We start from the raw sequence: 17,962 nt of genomic DNA, 5'->3' as shown, positions 1-17,962 counted from the left end.
GCTTTAAGGTGGCTATCTAATGTTTTCATGTCACGATGGATTAGTAGCTCTTAATAGAGTTGTTAGACCTTGAAATGCTGCATTTAGTCGAGTATATAAGTTTGCGTTAAATGTAATTCGGCCAGTTAACTGATTAGTGATTACACTACAGAGAGTGAAAAAGTGCCCGTCTTTCCTCCTTTTTATGTCACGAGAGGGAGACAGTGACCTTGACGGTGCTGGTACGCCACAAAGCAATGTTCGATTTCTGCGTCAACCGGATATTATAGATTGTCCAACTACATGGCCTTCATGCGCTTTCGGCCACAGCCGACGTCGTGCGCTCCACGAAGAAGAAAGGAAATGAGAAAACGTATCTAGAAATAGATTGAGCTTAGTGTGTCACAGAAACTGTTCAGCTCTAACAGGGCAGTCGAAGCGCTCCTTTTGCAAGAGAACATCGGGCTAGAAAGTCGTAAGACCGACCGCGTGTTCCCCACACTACTGGAGAATGTTCCCTCTTTGCGGCTACCATACGCACAAGTATTTCTGCTCTGAGCCAATTCTCAATTAAATGTCACTGCCCGAGCTTTTGCCGATGAAGCGCTTCAATGTAAAGAAGTTTTCTCTATTCTCCACTTCTATAAAAAGCAGCGGTCAGGGGCTGTCCAGATACATACCGTCGAACGACACCTTGAACGCCCTGGCTTGGTGGCGTGGAATGCAACCCGGTGCTTCGTACACCGATAGTCGTGGTTGCTCAGAAGAGAACATGAAGTAGTTCTTCATCGTCACATTCTGCCTAAATTTTCTTATTCCATCCTTTGTGACCTGAATCAGAGACGGTGATATGAGACTTTAGTAGCGTAGTGCCTAAGCAAGACCATTTAGACAGAAAGTAACTCTACGACATAAAACACACAGCGTGCTTTCATGCTGATGGTATTGGATGTTTTTATTGCAATTGCAAGTTCTTATCCTAGAGTTTATTTAGATTCCAGAGTTCGTTTGCATAGTAATTATGGGCATTAAATGTCTGAAGAAATGGAAAAGAGAGCTCTACCTCAAAGGTGTCGTCGTAGATGCTTTCTTGGACAGGCACAAATTCAAGGTCCCGTTCGCCTAATCGCTCAGCTTCGGAGTCCTGAAAAATTAACGTGATAGCACAAAGTTACTTATTTCTGTCAGCTTTTGTTATGTATACCTGATTAAATACAAACTCCAGCAATAAACATAAAATAACCTGCCCCCATGCGGTACATAGGACTAATCATGCTGATCTTTAAGTACTGACCACACTGCATTCTCTAATTTCTATACTTTCCTACGATGCTCCTGCGAAGAACGCTTACTGATTTGACTGCGCTGTTCGAACGCAATGCAGGTTGAAGCTTTCACCTACGCACCGCGCACTTCTCTGGACTGAGGTTTGAAAAAGCGCACAGAATCTTAAGGCGAAATTAAGCCGAAATCTTGACTGTAGCTGCAATTCTCTTGTAGCAGCTTGGCAGTAGGAAGTCTACTATTTACAAGATACCAGATACCCTGAAAATGCTTCTACACTAATTCAAAACAAAAGGAGCCTGAAAACATCCGCCCAGATTGAAAACCCATTTATACACAGGGTCCGAAAAGAACCACTCTACTCAGTTGTGCAGAAAATTGGTGACCACATATTTTAAGGAAAAGGTATTCGCAGAGCACAGAGGACCACAGGGAGAATACGGATGACCTCAATGCCGTTCCCCCCTCCCCCTTTTTGTTTTAGTGCGTAGCACTACTAGCCGCAATCCCAAATTTCGTCGATGTCTGTCCGAAGCCGCTCCCTCTCTCTCTATTCGTGAATTTGAAGTGGAGAGAGACAAGGTGGCTACGCGCGCGTCTCGCGTCTAAGCATTAAGGAGGTGGAGCGGCCGCAGAGCTGCAGTAGAAGCCGCTCTCCCTCTCTGTCCATCCATCTCTCCGTGAAATTTAAGAGGAGGAAAGGAAAGTGGCGACGCCCGCATCTCACTACGCCGGCGGAGGGCCGAGGGTTACTTGTCGACAAGTGAAGTGGTGGAAAAGCGTCGAGCTCTTGTATCTTGTGTGTGCAAGCTCGAAGACTGTGCAGCACAATTTGGTGGGAAGGTGTTGGGCTCGACTTGTCTGGAATTTGGTCAGTTGGTGCCAAACCAACTGAATTATGGAAAGAGCGGCCGGTTGCTGCAGAACAGAGCGTGTGCGTGTGTTTACAAGCCGGCCTCCTTTTTGGAGAAGAGTCTTGGTCGCGCACGTTTTCCCTACGACGGCCAGTTGCCCCTTCGTTTGCGGTCCAGACGCTGCCTGCGCAACCTCCTGCGGTCCGGAAGTGGCCGGCGCCCCTTTTGCGTCGCATAACCGCCGCCACCGCCCGCTTCGGTCGGGCGACACTCCTCACGGACCTCTGCCTTGGAAAACGGTGGCTGCGTCAAAAGAAGTGGGCCGACGGAACCGGAAAGCCGGAGGCCCATAAATCGACAGTCGGCGCAGACGCGGCCGCTTTGACGCTCAAGTTCACGCAAGGCTGACAGCGAGCTGACAGAGGACGAGCATAGATCCCCTTCGTCGGCTCCAAGGAATTCCCATTGCTAGGGGGGAGGATACATCAATCGACCAGCGTCGTGGTGGGAGCTACGGCGAAAGTGTGAAGGCACAGCCTTATCGTGAGCGGGTTTTCGTCAACGAATGTGGTTGGTTAATTCAGTTCAGTTCAGTCGTTCAGCCGTGTCCGATTCTTCGTGACCCTATGGACTATATCACGCCACGCTTTTCCGGTCTCTCACTACCTTCCTAACATCACGTAACTTCATCTGCAGCGCCTCGAGGATGCCATCTAACCATCGCGTTCGCTGCCTACCCCTTCTCCGGTGACCCTCAACTTTTCCCAACATCAAATCTTTCTCCAGCGACTCCTCTCTTCTCATCAGATGACCAACGTAGCTGAGCTTTAACTTTAGAATTTGACCCTCCAATGAGCACTCAGGGTTTATGGTCGACAATATCGACTGATTTGATCTTCTGGCAGTCCAAGGGACTCTCACGAGTCTCCGCAAGCACCATAATTCAAACGCGTCAATTCTTCGGCGGTCAGCCTTCTTCACAGTCCAACTCTCGCATCCCTACATCACAAATGGAAAGACCATAGCACGAGTTATACGGATCTTGGTTGGCAGTGTAATGTGTCTGCTCTTACTAGGCGGTCAAGGCTGGCCATGGCTCTCTTTCCCACAAGCAGGCGTCTCCTAATTTCATGGCTACAGGCTCCTTCCGGGGTAATCTTGGAGCCCAAGAAATGAAAATCTGTCACAGCTTTCACTGCTTGTCCCTTGATGCTCCAGGACTTGATAGGGCAAGACGCCATGATCTCTGTCTTTTTAATGTTCAGTTTAAGCCCAAACTTCTCACTCTCTTCTTGTACGCGCATCAGAATTATCTTGAGCTCCACTTCACTTTCTGTCATTAAAGTGGTATCGTCCGCATATCTGAGGTTGTTGATACGTTTTCCAGCAATCTTCACTCCAGCTGAAGACTCGTTCAGACCGGCCTTCCTCATGGTGCACTCAGCATATCGGTTAAATAGGCAGGGCGACAGTATGCAGCCTTTTCTCACTCCTTTCTCAGTCGGAAACCAGTCAGTAAGACCATGCCCAGTTCTGACTGTGGCCTCTTGCCCTTCATACAGGTTCCTGAGGAGACAGATGAGGTGAATTGGAACTCCCATCTCTTGGAGAGCTCTCCACAAACTGCTGTGATCTACGCAGTCAAACGCTTTCGCATAATCAATAAAGCAGAAGTAGATGGGTTTCTGGAACTCTTTCGCTTTTTCCATGATCCAGCGAAGGTTGGCAATCAGGTCTCGAGTTCCTCTGCCATTGCGAAACCCAGCTTGCACGTCCGGGAGCTCCCGATCCACATACTGCAGCAGCCTACCTTGGAGGATTTTCAACATCACCTTGTTAGTATGCGAAATAAGCGCGATCGTGCGGTAGTTGGAACAATCTTTGGCACTGCCTTTTTTTGGGATGGGGATGTAAACTGACCTCCTCCAATCCTGTGGCTACTGCAGGGTTGTCCAAATTTACTGACATAATGTATACAGAACGTTAACAGCGTCTTCATGGTTGAGGTTTTGAAGCAACTCAGCTGGAATGCCATCAATTCCGCTAGCTTTGTTCTTAGCAAGGCTGGCAAAGGCCCATTCAACTTCACTCTTCAGGATGCCCGGCTCGAGATCAGTACTCACAACCATCTTATGTTGACTTTGCACATCCGGGTCCTTCTTGTACAGTTTTTCTGTGTATTCCTGCCATCTCTTCTTTATCTCTGAGGCTTCAGTGAGGTCCCTGCCTCGTTTGTCCTTTATCACGCCCATCTTAGCACAGAAGCTTCCTTTGATATATTTGATTGTCTTATACAGAGCTCTTGTGTTCCTCAATTGGCTGTTGTCCTCAACTGCTTGGCACTGTATGTTCAGAAAGGCGTTCTTATCTCTTCTTGCTATTTTCTTAAAATCCGCATTGAGAACCTTGTATCTTTCTCTTTCCCCCATAACCTTTGCCATCCTTCTTTCCTCAGCTATTTGCAAAGCCTCTTCAGATAACCAGTTTGCTTTCTTGCATTTCTTTTGCTTTGGAACTACCTTAGTAGCAACTTCTTGTATTATATCACGAACATCAGACCACATCTCTTCGGGCTCTTTGTCTTCTAGATCTAATTCTTGAAATCGATTCCTCACTTCCACAGCATATTCTAATGGAACTTGATCCAGATTATACCTGAAAGGCCTTCTAGTTTTCTGCGTTTTCCTCAATCGAAGCTTAATCTTGGCAACAAGAAGCTGATGATCGGTGCCACAATTGGCCCCAGGCCTTGTTTTTACTGCTTGTATAGCGCTTCTCCATCTCTGCCGGCAAATAATATAATAGATCTGATTCCTGTACAGACCGTCCGGTGAAGTCCATGTGTACAGGCGCCTCTTGTGCTGTTGAAAATGAGTATTCGCTATGGTCAGGTTGTTTTCTTGACAAAACTCTACTAGCCTCTGCCCAGCTTCATTTGGCTCACCAAGACCGAACTTGCCTGTAATTCCGGATATTTCTTCACTCCCTACCTTGGCATTCCAATCTCCTATGAGAAAAACGACGTCTGATGATGGGGTGCGGTCTAAAAGGCATTGTAGGTCCGCATAAAATCTCTCGTCAGCTTCTTCAGCAGTAGTGGTCGGTGCATAGACTTGGATAACTGTTATGTTGAAAGGGTGACCTTGGATCCGAAGTGAAATCATTCGGTCGTTTTTGTGGTTGTACCCTAGCACTGCTTTTCCCATTCTTCTGTTTACTATGAGAGTGACTCCATTCCTTCTCCTGGATTCGTGCCCACAATAAAAGACATAATGGTCGCCGGAATTAAATTCTCCCATTCCGGTCCACTTGAGCTCGCTGATACCCAAGATATCAATGTTCAATCTGTCCATTTTTCGCTTGACGATATCCAGTTTACCTTGCGTCATAGATCTTACGTTCCATGTTGCTATGCTATATATCTCCTTGCAACATCGGACTTTCCTGTCGCTTCCCGACACATCCACAATTGAGCATCCTTTTGGCTTTAGCCCAGCCGCTTCATTCGTCCTGGAGCTACTAGGAATCGCCCTTTGTTCATCCCCAGTAACATGTGGGACGCCTTCCAACCTGGGGGGCTCATCTTTCGGCGCCATATCATTAATGATATTGTGACTGGTCACAGGGTTTTCTTGGCAGGAAATACTGGAGTGGGTTGCCATTACCTTCTCCAGTGAGTCACATTTTGTCACATCTCTGTGCCGTGACCTGTCTATCTTGGATGGCCCTACACAGCAGAGCTCACGACTTCATCGATTTTAGCAAGCCCCTCCGCCACGACAAGGCAGTGATCCATGAAGGGGGGTTAGTCAATTAGAAAACAGTAAACTTTCTCCTCGCAGTTCGGCTGCATCTTATTCGGCACTTCGTTGGGGAACCGAGAAATTTCGGAGACCATCACGAACTGCGAACCATCACATACTAACTGTGTTTAGTATAAAGCAAAACGAAGCATTACAGAGTGTAAAATGCATGAACGTTATAGCGGGGATAAGCGGGGCTACGCACGTACTTCGTATTTTTGTAGTCGTGTCTGCTTCCCGCAGATGTTTTTTTTTTTTTCCTTTTTCCCCTTGGACTGCTCTGCCTGTTTTGCAAGCGATATTAAACGACAAATTAGCTCCGATTCTATTACAAAGGAAATTTGCTAGTGTCCAAAAGGCAAGCCTTGCAGATTAAACTTTCCCAGGAGGGGTATCACAGCCGGCAAGTGTTCAGTACACACGAAAAGATAACAAAAAAGTTATTTAGGTCCTGAACAAGTTTCCTTCTAAAGAATATTTTAAGAGAAGAAAACTATTTGACCGGCTATAATGTTTCTTCGATATTAATCATGACGTGCTGTCTCGAGAACAATACCTATCAACCTCGGTGACTTGTCTCGGTCGTTACCAGAACATTACTGCTAGTCTGTTAACAAGCGGTGCTCGCTCCATGCGGCTCTTAATGTTCGAAGTTATAAGGGTGGAGCTAATATATGTATACATAGGTCGTAATTGATTTATGAATTGATCATTCGTGTTTGGCGAATAATAGCAGCAGCTGCTTGTGCGCTATAGAACTCAATATAACTACAACTACAACTAACTAAACAACAAACACGTAAATATGATTTCGGAGAACTTGCGAGTTGCTGCCTGGCTTAGTTTCGGGCTATGAATTTGATGTCTCGTTTACTAACGTGCGCACTAGTCTTTACATATTAGCAGTTTCGCATCTAATCTTTCCCTTAATTTACCAGACATCAATTATTATAACCACTTGATGGGCTTAGTAGTCGCAGCATCGAGTTCAGTTTCTTTGACGATAATTATGGAAGGAAAAGAAAACAAGCGCTCACCGTCATGAATGATATCTCGTGTCGCCTTGATGTCGGCTCCGCCGCGCTCTCGTTAGCTTCCTTAACGAGCGCCGTCCAAGTCTCTACTTCGATGCCTCTAATCTTGTACTGGAAACAGGCAGGTGGACAACAAGTAAGCTGTGGCGAGTTCATTGTGGAATAGTCCCAATACTGCACGCAAACAAACTGGTTGATGTTCTTACTTGATCAGCCACGCCACTAGAGGACCATTCATTCACGGAAGCCGTGCTATAACGGATATCAAAATACTCACAGCACGCTCTATAAAGGCATTTCAAAATGAATTTTTGAAATTCTTTCAAATGAACTATGAGCAGTGCAAAAAAGACGTTTTTACATTGTTGGCGCCATCACGCAGAAAAAAAAAAAAACGAATAATTGCAGTTACCAAATCTGATAATTAAATAAAATCAATTATGAATATTTTAATCACTGCAGTTAGCATGCATTTCCACACTGAGAACTGTAGGTTAACTGGTTCCTTACCTAGAATTGCTTGTCTGTTTCGTGTTCCGGAATGCACAGCTTTAAATTTTTAAGCGTACGCCTTTACACTAACTTATACAGGCACACGTGTCTGTCGATAGTTAAACACAATTTGCGATCAATTAGACATGAACAGCCGCGTAATGATATGCAGGCCTGCCTACCCAAGTCTACTGTTTGCGACGCTATTGTTACGCATACCTTTAATCTTCTAATAAATTAAATAATCGATTTCGTATACTCTCAGTGCCAGAGGCATTATGAGATATAAATTGAATTATATATGCGAAGCCCTTAATATTATCACGGACATCTAGTGAAAACACTAATTATCGTGTAGTGTTGGACAACCTCTGAATTTCAAACAGCAGCAGCTGCCCAGGTGCAAACTATTGATTGCAGTTCAGGGAGTGTTAGAGATAGCATATATTTTTCCTCTATACTTGCGTTTTTAGGTTGAACACTTAGGAACGGTTGCACACTTAACCAAGACTGTTTCATTTCGTAGATTTTCCCAGTAATCTCGATCGCCGCGATATTCGGCATCACATTTCCAACTGATTCTCCTCAAATGCATTCAGGTATTGTGGTGACATGCTTAATGTCCTCCTGCGCGCAACGCATTACGCTGAGTCTGCTGGTCCTGAATGAGAGAAGCTAGCTTCATGCAATGGTATTAGGCATTATCAGACAAAACGTTTTACGCAGCCACTGATCTAAGTCATTCGTTTTTAACCGGCCGTCACTGTCTTAGTTACACATGTGGCTTACGGACTAACATACTGCAACGGCCTCGAGGCTTTGCAGCGATGTGTGCTTGCTAAAAAGAAAGACACTTAGCTCTTCCTAGCGATCCACCTTCTGACTAGAACCCGTTCGTTGATAAGTCCTTCACTCGTAACAATACCTTGTGCTTTTTGTATTCTGCCTATTAAAGCATTATTAAGAAAGAAACTATTAATTATACAGATTTTTTCTCCCCAATTCGATATTAACAAGCCTTTGGATTGGTGTAATATGTGCAGAATCAGACTAAACAATATAATGTAGGTTTCTGAGCTTTTTCTTCTCTCTCAGCTGTAGGTTTCAGTTGCTGCATAAGCATAACTTACAAACAAGCAGTGCCATCGCCCGATTACGTGGGCGTTTACGACTTAACTCATGTGCCTTGTGGGAAAACCCAAATTCACTAAAATAAATAAGTGCAACTGCGTTCTTAATTGGGTAGCTGCGCAAAACGTATTTTTTTTTGTGTAACGTGTTTTAATAAATTAATATTTATTGCTTCAAAAATTATTATATTTAATACATTTTATATAATAAAATAATTATTATTTATTGTTGAAATATTATTATTTTATAATAAATTATACATTATAATTAATAAATTATAAAATTATGAAATTATTATTTATTGTTCAAAAAAATTTATGTGGGTGATAAATTGAAATATGGCGCATTTTTACGGACCTCGTCACATGCTTGGAGCCTGTACATACATATGGCGATGGTGTCAAGCTTTCCACAATCATATCAACGGCAGCAGTGCAGCCGCCATAAAATTAGGTTTTTCTGCGCCGCTTATTTGTCACTCTGGGCCCTTGTTTTTTTATTTTCGTTATATCGATCCCACAAAACTTGTCACAAACACCGCGGAAAAGTTTCGAACAAGATCATCTTATATGAAGAGCCGCCAAATTGGAATCAAGTCTTGTCCAATATTTGCTGGTCGCAATTTATTTCTTTTAATATCTGTAACTCGTTTCAGGTGCAATACCTTTCCCCGTGTCAAACAGGAAATTTCGGACCACACTGCACCTCTCTGCGTTATTAGCAGTTTTTCTCTTCTTTACTGTACGCGAATCAAAACTTATTTATTCGCTGTTTGTCTGGAATTCACTATTTCTATCAATTTCTCAATTTCAATTTCTCAAATCAATTTCTATAACCCCAATTTTTTATGTCATAACACTTTGTGAATTAATAAGCAATCACCTAAATGAATTTCGCAGCCTATTTCGATTTGCATAGTAGCCAGTGACCCAGTGTGCTGTTACTTTCCTCCAGGCCAATATTATCCTTCCTTTTTCTTTTTTTTGCACCCCTGGCAACTTTAGAGTCTTGAAGAACAGCTGCCATCAGCTGAACAGCTCGCTCCGATTTCCAGATGAACACGCGCAGGTTTTGTAGTAGTCCTTTGGAGAACGTCTTCCCGCCTTCTATACGACGACTGCTTGTTGCTGCTTTTTTCTTTCGCCTTATCTCACTTCATGCAGTTTGACACTGACTTGTGACGATTAGTTTTTATATATACCCGGAGCAGTCTATACAACCCTGCGCTCTTCCAGACAATCTACAGAGCCAGCCGTATGATTTTAATGATGAAGTGAAAAAACCTAATTAGGTTTTCATCGTCGCAATTACTTTTTTCTCTATGTTCAGGCGAATTTAAGAAAAGTCAACTAAACTGAGGCAAAACAGGTTACAAATTGTGCTCGGTGTCTAAGGCCTCTTGGCGTACTGCTGGTACTGACGTGCTCACGTGCTCTTCTTTTCAATATACTGAGCAACACATTCCGCGTGCATCAGTCCTGGCACTGTTTCCGTACTATTGCGCTCCCCGCATCTAGTTAGCACTCTTTTTTTGGACAGTATTATAGAAAGTTTGTGCGGCTTGTCGCCTTACCTTCCCGTGAAAGTGCTGTTCCTCCGTGAAACCGAACAGTTTTTCTGGCTCCAACATTTCGATACCTTCGGTGACGTTGGGATCGACAAGAAAGAAGTCCCTTGTCAGCTTTCTGACAACGCAGTCTCCGCTCGCGGGATGGGTCACGAACGCAGCTTCTAAACAGTAAAAAAATAAAAAAAAAATAAAAAATAAAAATTAAAAAAAAAAACAATAGTAGAGGTAAGTGCACCAAGCAGCAATATTTACTCACATTCTGGAAAACAGAAATTCCCAACTGTAATCTGTGTAGGGTTTTACGTTCCAAAGCAACACACGGAATATGAAGGACGCTGTAGTGGAGGCCAAATAAATCGAGACCGCTTGCGTTTCTTTAGTCTGAGTTAACATGAGTATGTCTTCTGTATTTAATTAATTAAGGCATTTAGCCATAGCTAATACAGATCGTTAGGTTGAAACACCGTCGACGTACCATCGGCAAGCGTTTCGGCAATAATCGGAGACTGCGTAAAAAAAAATTGTGTAATGTTAATTTGGCATTCTAGTGATTGATGACTGATTGCTGATTAATAGACGATAACGAGTTAATGAAACCGCTTTATATAACTAAATAAATAAATAAATATGGAAAAGAGATAAAAAATGGGGTAAACAACTCAGAATGAAAAGAATGATTTTTGGTCTACTTACGAAACTTTAGAGTGCGTAATTGATCAGTTATAGATTTGGAATATTTGAAAAGAAATCAAAAATGCGTTCAAATTTGTCAAACTCCTCAGAATGGAAAGCAAATGTTTGCTGATGCTAAGTATCCGTGTACAAAAAAAAAAAAATTAGAAAAAACAACCAAATAAAAATTAAAGAAATAAATAAGGACTCGGAAAGTGAAACCTCTTCGTTCGTGTATATGAAAAGCTATCACATCTTTCACGCCGGAGCTTGTGTGTCCCCCTAATTTTGTTTTGTTTATTTAATAAGTTTTACCTCACAAAAGGAAACCAATTACTCATCTTAAGTTTGATCGCCACGACAGCAGAATAGGGAGCAGAAAGTACCAAGAACTGTTCGAGGGGGCTTAATGCCAGATCGTGCTCTTCTCCTTCCTTCCTTCCTTCCTTCCTTCCTTCCTTCCTTCCTTCCTTCCTTCCTTCCTTCCTTCCTTCCTTCCTTCCTTCCTTCCTTCCTTCCTTCCTTCCTTCCTTCCTTCCTTCCTTCCTTCCTTCCTTCCTTCCTTCCTTCCTTCCTTCCTTCCTTCCTTCCTTCCTTCCTTCCTTCCTTCCTTCCTTCCTTCCTTCCTTCCTTCCTTCCTTCCTTCCTTCCTTCCTTCCTTCCTTCCTTCCTTCCTTCCTTCCTTCCTTCCTTCCTTCCTTCCTTCATTCATTCATTCATTCATTCATTCATTCATTCATTCCTTCCTTCCTTTCAATTCTCGTCTCTGAGCACTAGGTAGCGGAGGTTGCTCAGCTATAGTGAGTTGGCAGGCCCATGCATTTCTTCCTACAGTCCCAACAAGAACAATTTAATAACATATTATTAATAATTTCGCATTAATAATCTTAACTCTAGGTCATCAGGGACCCCGATAAACCGAAGCTGCTGATGCAGCGGCCCACGCACTCATTCTCCAGGAACCTTCCTTAGCCCCTTCAAATCGGAAATTGAAAAGTTGAAGACGCTGATCACGAAAGCCCACAAGGCCACGCCTCGGAGGCCCTTCTGCGAAGCTCGGACTGAAGAGCCCAAAGAGAAATTGTTCGACTGGCCGAAGATGCCATCGGAGTCCAAGAGCTACAGGCCTACAACTAAGGTGACTGTCCCACCTTCCAGGTCTAACCCCCGAAGAGCGGTCTAAGTTTGCTATCTCTCTCTCTCTCTCTCTCTCTTCATTTTTTTTAGTTTGTTCAAAGGAGGGTCTCCCCTGCCCCGCCGGGGTGGTGCAGTGGTAAGACGCCCGACTACTGTGCCGGAGTACCCAGGTTCGAACCCGACCGCGTGATTCCGTTCTCTCAACGGTAGGGTCCTCTAAGCAGCGTCACCTGTCGACAGATAGCGGAAATATTGTAAAAATGAATAAGAGCACATTTAAAGCCTGCCATACTCGTTGCCTTAGTGGCGCAGAGTGATGCGCCACTAAGGCAATAGTGGCGCAATAGATTAACATTACTTACCTAAGTACTTAGCGAATAAAATGTATGTTCGAATCCTGTGTTTGTATTTTGTTTTTTTTCCTTGCGGCAATAAAATGAGCTACTAATATCTTTCTGGAGGGTGTTCCCGTTTAGGTTGCATCATGTGATGTTTCAATTCCTAATAGCCGCAAAACCTGCCGTGAACACACCCGCGAGACAACAGAATGACAACGCTTACACTATTTAATAATTTTCAATGTAATCATTTCCTGCTTTTAGTGAGTGTATGTTACCTTTAGATAGCGTTTAGACACACCTCTCTGTAACAATCGCCGTTTAACCCGCTCAGAGGCAACCATTGGCGAGAAAGAAGTTGCGGGACCCAACCGTTGAGAAAACGGAATTACGCAACCCGACCTCGGCGGCTGCGTTTCGATGGAGGCGAAACGAAGAGGCGTCGTGTGCTGTGCGATGTCAGCGCACGTTAAAGATCCCCAGGTGGTCGAAATTTCTCCGTTGCCCTCCACTACGACTCCTCTTTCTCTCTTTCCACTTTCACTCCCATCTTCCTCCCTTCCTTTACGGCGCGGTTGCGGTGTCCACAGAAAACAAGTGAGACAGTTACCGTGCCTTTCCCCTCCTATAAATAAATCAGTTTTTTAAAGGGTCTCCCCTGATGGGGCTGGGACAGGTAGGTCACCGCCACGTGTGGCGGGGGCTAGCCTGCCACTGACTTTTTATCTGTTGTAGGCCGTCATTGCACCCGCCACCGCTTCGGTGGTGGACGACGGCTGTTGTTGCGGCGCGCGTCTTTCTCTCCCTCTTCCTTTTCTTTCTTCTCTATTTTCTCTTCTGTCTGCACGAGGCAGCGGAGGTGGCTCAGCTACAGATTGATTGATTGAAAACTTTATTGAGTGCATGGGAGTTCTCGGAGTTGTGGGTGGTCCGCCTATTCCGGCAGCCCAGTGGCCTGCGCCGCACCGTGGGCCCTGCGAACCAGTCCTCGTTGTTGCTCGGGGTCCTCGCTGTGCTTAATGACCTCCCACTGCTCCAAATTGGGATTAGGAAGTTTATCGATAGAGGGATTTAATTGGCATGCCCACACCATGTGAAAAGCCGTAGCTATTTATCCACAGTGTGGGCACTCTGGTGTGTAAAGTGAGGGGTACCATTGGTGGAGTTTAAATGGTGTAACGAGAGTGTCTGTCTGTAGCCGGCGGAGGGTGTGTTCTTCTGCCTTGTCTAGAGTTTTGTGAGGTCTGGGGTATGTCTGTCTGGCCTGTCTGTAGGCCTGTAGGAGTTCGGCAAAGGTGATTATAGGCTGTGCGATATGCTCTTTTCCTCATCGGCTAAGGGGGGATCCCGGTGTAAGAGAACTCGGGCGTGCCGGTGGGCGGCGTCATTCCCTCGTGTGTGTTCCGTGTGTCCCGGAAACCGTATGATTGAGGCCCGATTAGGAAGGTGTTTTGCTAATAGTGGCAGGCATTATTGATGGATGAGTCCGCTGGTAATATTCCTGCACGAATTCTGGGAGTCGGTGAGTACAATAGCGCTTGGGTTGCCAGTAGCAGGCCCGTGCATTTTCTTTTCCTTCTTAATACAGTCACTCGAATCACATTGCTCTAACCAGGAGTGACAACCTAAACAATGAAGATTATGTCTACTCCCCTTTATCCCCATCCATGGCCACGAGCCTTCCCATTCAATAAAGGACATTCAATCAATCTTAATACAGCCACAACAACAACAAAGGAAAGGCGCAGTATCCGCCCCACTTGTTCTGTGGGCACTTAAACCGCGCCGTAAAGGAAGGGAGGAAGGTGTTAGTGAAAGATGAAAGGGTGGTGCTGTTGTGTTTGTGGCTGTAGGAAGAAGGAAAAGAAAATGCATGGGCCTGCTACTGGCTCTGTAGCTGAGCCACCTCCGCTGCCTCGTGCAGACAGAAGAGAAAATAGAGAAGAAAGAAAAAGAAAAGGAGCCGTCATCCACCACCGAAGCGATGGTGGTGGTGGTGGTGAAAAACTTTATGCAATGTTGGGAGCCTTCAGTGACTACATCCTAATGACGGGTCGGCTCTTGTCTGCGTGTTGTGGCCGGAAGCTGGTGCTTCCCAGCGACTCCCAAAGCCGAGGCCGTCAGCCGCTTTTGAACGGCGGGCTCAGAGCTGGACACCGCAACCTCCCATTTCTCGAGGTCGGAGAGTTGCCAAGTGGCTGGAGGGTGGAATTCCGAGCATTTGATCGTAATGTGTTCAAAATCAGCTTTAGGTGCTCCACATAGGGTGCCCTGAGGAGAGAACAATCCTGGATGTATCAAAGCTAAGAAAGCAGGGGATTGGAATGTACGGGACTGAAGCTGGCGCCACGTCACTTGTAGCTTAGTCAGATATGTATGAGGGGAGAGTAGGATGGTTCGTTGATCACGGTGATTTGTGATAGGATACCATGCGCTCGCGAGCATCTCCCCAGGCGGTGGCGCGGGTGCAATGTCGGCCTACGACAGATAAAAAATCGGTGGCAAGATAGCCCCCGCCGCAAGCGGCGATGACCTACCTGTCCTAGCCCCGTCAGGGCCAGGAGCAGCCAAACCACGGTGTATGGAAATTGGTGCCAAGGCGAAACCACTGCATCGCGGCCAAAGAAGCTTTCGCTTAAAAAAAAATAAAGTAAGAAAGATGGCTTAGCTCTGCTATCCCTGTATATACATAGCGAAAAGCAGTGCCTACCTCGGGATCAGAAGAGTTAATTTCTCCAGTCTTCTGCGCCGTTCGCCAGCAGATAAACTCTCCTTGGCTTCCACGTCGCGCGCGTCTAAGTTCATCGGCTGACGGCAGATGGGTGAAGTCACTACCTTGACGTCACCGTAATTGAGTGACCTATTTTAGTCTTTGGTACCAATTACAGTATCTGTCACTCACAGAATCCTGCTGTCATCCTCACGGTAGACAAGCGGAATTATGAAGAGCGTTACACGGCAAGGGGCATGGGACAGGGGTGATGCGCTCGGCTGGGGATAGAAGGAATAGAGGTTCGATTCCCGGATGGAGACTAATCCTAGCCCCGCCGGGGTGGTGCAGTGGTTACGGCGCTCGACTACTGTGCCCAAGGTCGCGGGATCGAATGCCGGCCTTGGCGGCCGCTTTTCGGTGGAGGCGAAAAGCAAGGTGCCCGTGTGCTGTGCGATGTCAGTGCACGTTAAAGAACCCCAGGTGGTCGAAATTTCCGGAGTCCTCCACTACGGCGTCTCTCATAGCCTGAGTCGCTTTGGGACGTTAAACCCAACAAACCAAAACCTTTTTTTCTAAGCGTTGCTAGGCAACGCCGGCAGAGCTTGGCGAGGAGGTTGAGCAGCTGGCCTTGGCTGTGACGTCACGCGAAGCTCGGCTCCGACCCTCGTAGTGAAGCTTTTCGCTTCAAAAGTTACGCAGTTCAGTTTGTTTTCGGCCCATTGTTCTCTCTATAAGAAAAATTGCTGGGGCTTAGCTTTGGTTAAGCCTGGTAGGTTGCGAAAGTAATGCGGCCACCTGGCGCAATCTTTCTTTCTCCTTGTCCATAACGTCTGTCTAACGAGGAGCAGCGCGCCTCTTTTATATCGTCACTCGAAGTTCCTGTATATGGTCCCTCGCATCTGGTATGATGTCATAGCGAGCGCAGCGCCTCTAGCGGGAGAGCCGCCGACCGGCGTGGCACGATCTGGAATCGCCCGAAGACTCGACTTGGTAGCCCATCTCTCGCAGCCGGTATGGCGTCATAGGTCACCCACAGTTGGCGAATAAAGGTCTAACATGGAACGTTCCGAGATTACGCGAAAGGCCGTTCATGGGCGTAATATTGCTTTCACATTCACATGCGCGGCAATAAAAAGAAAAGCGAAGCTTGGTAGCCCATCTCTCGCAGCCGGTATGACGTCATAGGTCATCCACAGTTGGCGATTGAAGGTCAAACATAGCACGATCCAGGCTTACGCGAAAGGTCGTTCATGGGCGCAGTATTGCTTTCACAATCACATGCGCGGCAATAAAAGCGAAATCTCAGTGTACATTGCCAACGGAAGCAAAAATATTGCGTCCTCCGACTCATGCCACAGCACGAAACGTTCAAAGGCGCGCTGCTGTCTAAGAAACTGGGGTGTTAAAATTTTTAACCCGCGTGCTCTTCAGACGTAAAATGCGTATCTGACGTCGAGTGTTTACCCATAAGTCAATGTATTTACATCAAGAAAAGTTAGAGAAGCATCCGAAACGTCTGAGCTTTATGCGCACAATAGTGACCCGAATTGTATTCAGAGGGAAAATAAAATAACAAAGATAATTGGTTCACAAGAAGGGAAAGGCGCAGTATCTGTCACACTTGTTCTATGAACACCTGAACCGCATCGTAAGAGAAAGGAGGAAGGTGGGAGGAAAGTGGAGAGATACAAAGAGGTGCCGTAGTGGAGGGCTGCGGAGTAATTTCGACCACGTGAGGATATTTAACGTGCGCTGACATTGCACAGCACATGGACGCCTCCTCGTTTCGCCTCTATAGAAACGCAGCCGCCGGCAGTCGAGATCGAACCGGGGTACTCCTGCACAGTAATCGAGCGTCTTACTGCACCAGCAAGGCAGGGTAAAATTAGTGAATTGAAGACATATTGGTTGCCCCGCCGGGGTGGTGCAGTGGTAAGACGCCCGACTACTGTCCGGAGTTCCCGTGCTCGAACCCGACCAAGGCGGCTGCGTTTCAATGGAGGCGAAGCGAAGTGGCGTCCGTGTGCTGTGCGATGTTAGCGCACGTTAAAGATCCCCAGGTGGTCAAAATTACTCCGTAGCCCTCCACTACGGCTTCCCTCTCTCTCTTTCCACTTTCACTCCCACCTTCCACCCTTCCCTTACGGCGCGGTTCAGGTGTCCACATAGCAAGTGTGACAGATACAGCGCCTTACCCTTCCTGTGAACCAATTATTATTTTTATTAGACCTGTTTGAAAACTTCGCGGCTGGATCAGTTGTTAAGACGTGGGACTACCGAACCGGAGTACCTGGGCTCAAACCTGACTACTGTGGTCGCATTTCTATGGAGACGAAACGCAAAGGCGTATTTGTGCTGTACGAGGTCAGGTAAGTTTGTTTACAAGAAATTAATCCCTGATTAAAGGGAAATGAATGGCGCAGTATCTGCCATACTTCGTGGACATAGCTGAACCGCGTCATACGAAGTGGGAAGAATGTGGGAGTGAAAGTGGAAAAAGAGAATTAGCTGTGCCATCGTATCGTTGTAAAAAATATATCTTAAATAACACAGCAAAAATAGAGATTATCTGTTCTGTGTACTTAAACATTCTTAAAATAAGGATAACAGAATATTCTTCATTTATAAGACGGGTTTTTTCAGTTCGTTCTATATATGTACTTTTTTCTTGAAATTAACAGAAAATGTTTATGCAAGGAACTTGGGTGTTTTTTACTTTAACAAAAAGGGTCTCTTTAAGTGAATCTTTTCCAGAAATCCCGGCCTCGCGACCGCTTTTCGATGGAGGCGAAAAGCAAGGTGCCTGTGTACTGTGCCATGTCAGTGCACGTTAAAGAACTTCAGGTGGTCGAAATTTGCGGAGTCCTCCACTACGGCGTCTCTCATAACTTGTGTCGCTTTAGGACGTTAAACCCCACAAACCAAACAAGATCAAATCTTTTCTAGAAAAAATGC

General features: G+C 45.7%; 1 protein-coding gene across 1 annotated transcript in view; it reads right to left on the bottom strand.

The window, feature by feature from the left end:
* The window catches only part of LOC146186778 (uncharacterized), a 65,585-nt gene that overhangs the window by 10,598 nt on the left and 37,025 nt on the right, over positions 1-17,962 (bottom strand). Inside the window, exons 8-11 of the mRNA XM_084607399.1 lie at positions 10,151-10,308; positions 6,958-7,065; positions 1,043-1,123; positions 660-810 (exon numbers count right to left, since the gene is read on the bottom strand). Of these exons, the coding sequence (XP_084463525.1) occupies positions 660-810; positions 1,043-1,123; positions 6,958-7,065; positions 10,151-10,308 (498 nt within the window). The remainder of the gene's footprint in view (positions 1-659; positions 811-1,042; positions 1,124-6,957; positions 7,066-10,150; positions 10,309-17,962) is intronic.

Source organism: Amblyomma maculatum, chromosome 6 (assembly GCF_055883805.1).
Source record: "Amblyomma maculatum isolate TAMU_Amacu chromosome 6, ASM5588380v1, whole genome shotgun sequence".
NCBI classification, from domain to species: domain Eukaryota; kingdom Metazoa; phylum Arthropoda; class Arachnida; order Ixodida; family Ixodidae; genus Amblyomma; species Amblyomma maculatum.
Note: the sequence above shows the minus strand (reverse complement) of the source record. Positions and strands in the feature narration are given on the sequence as shown.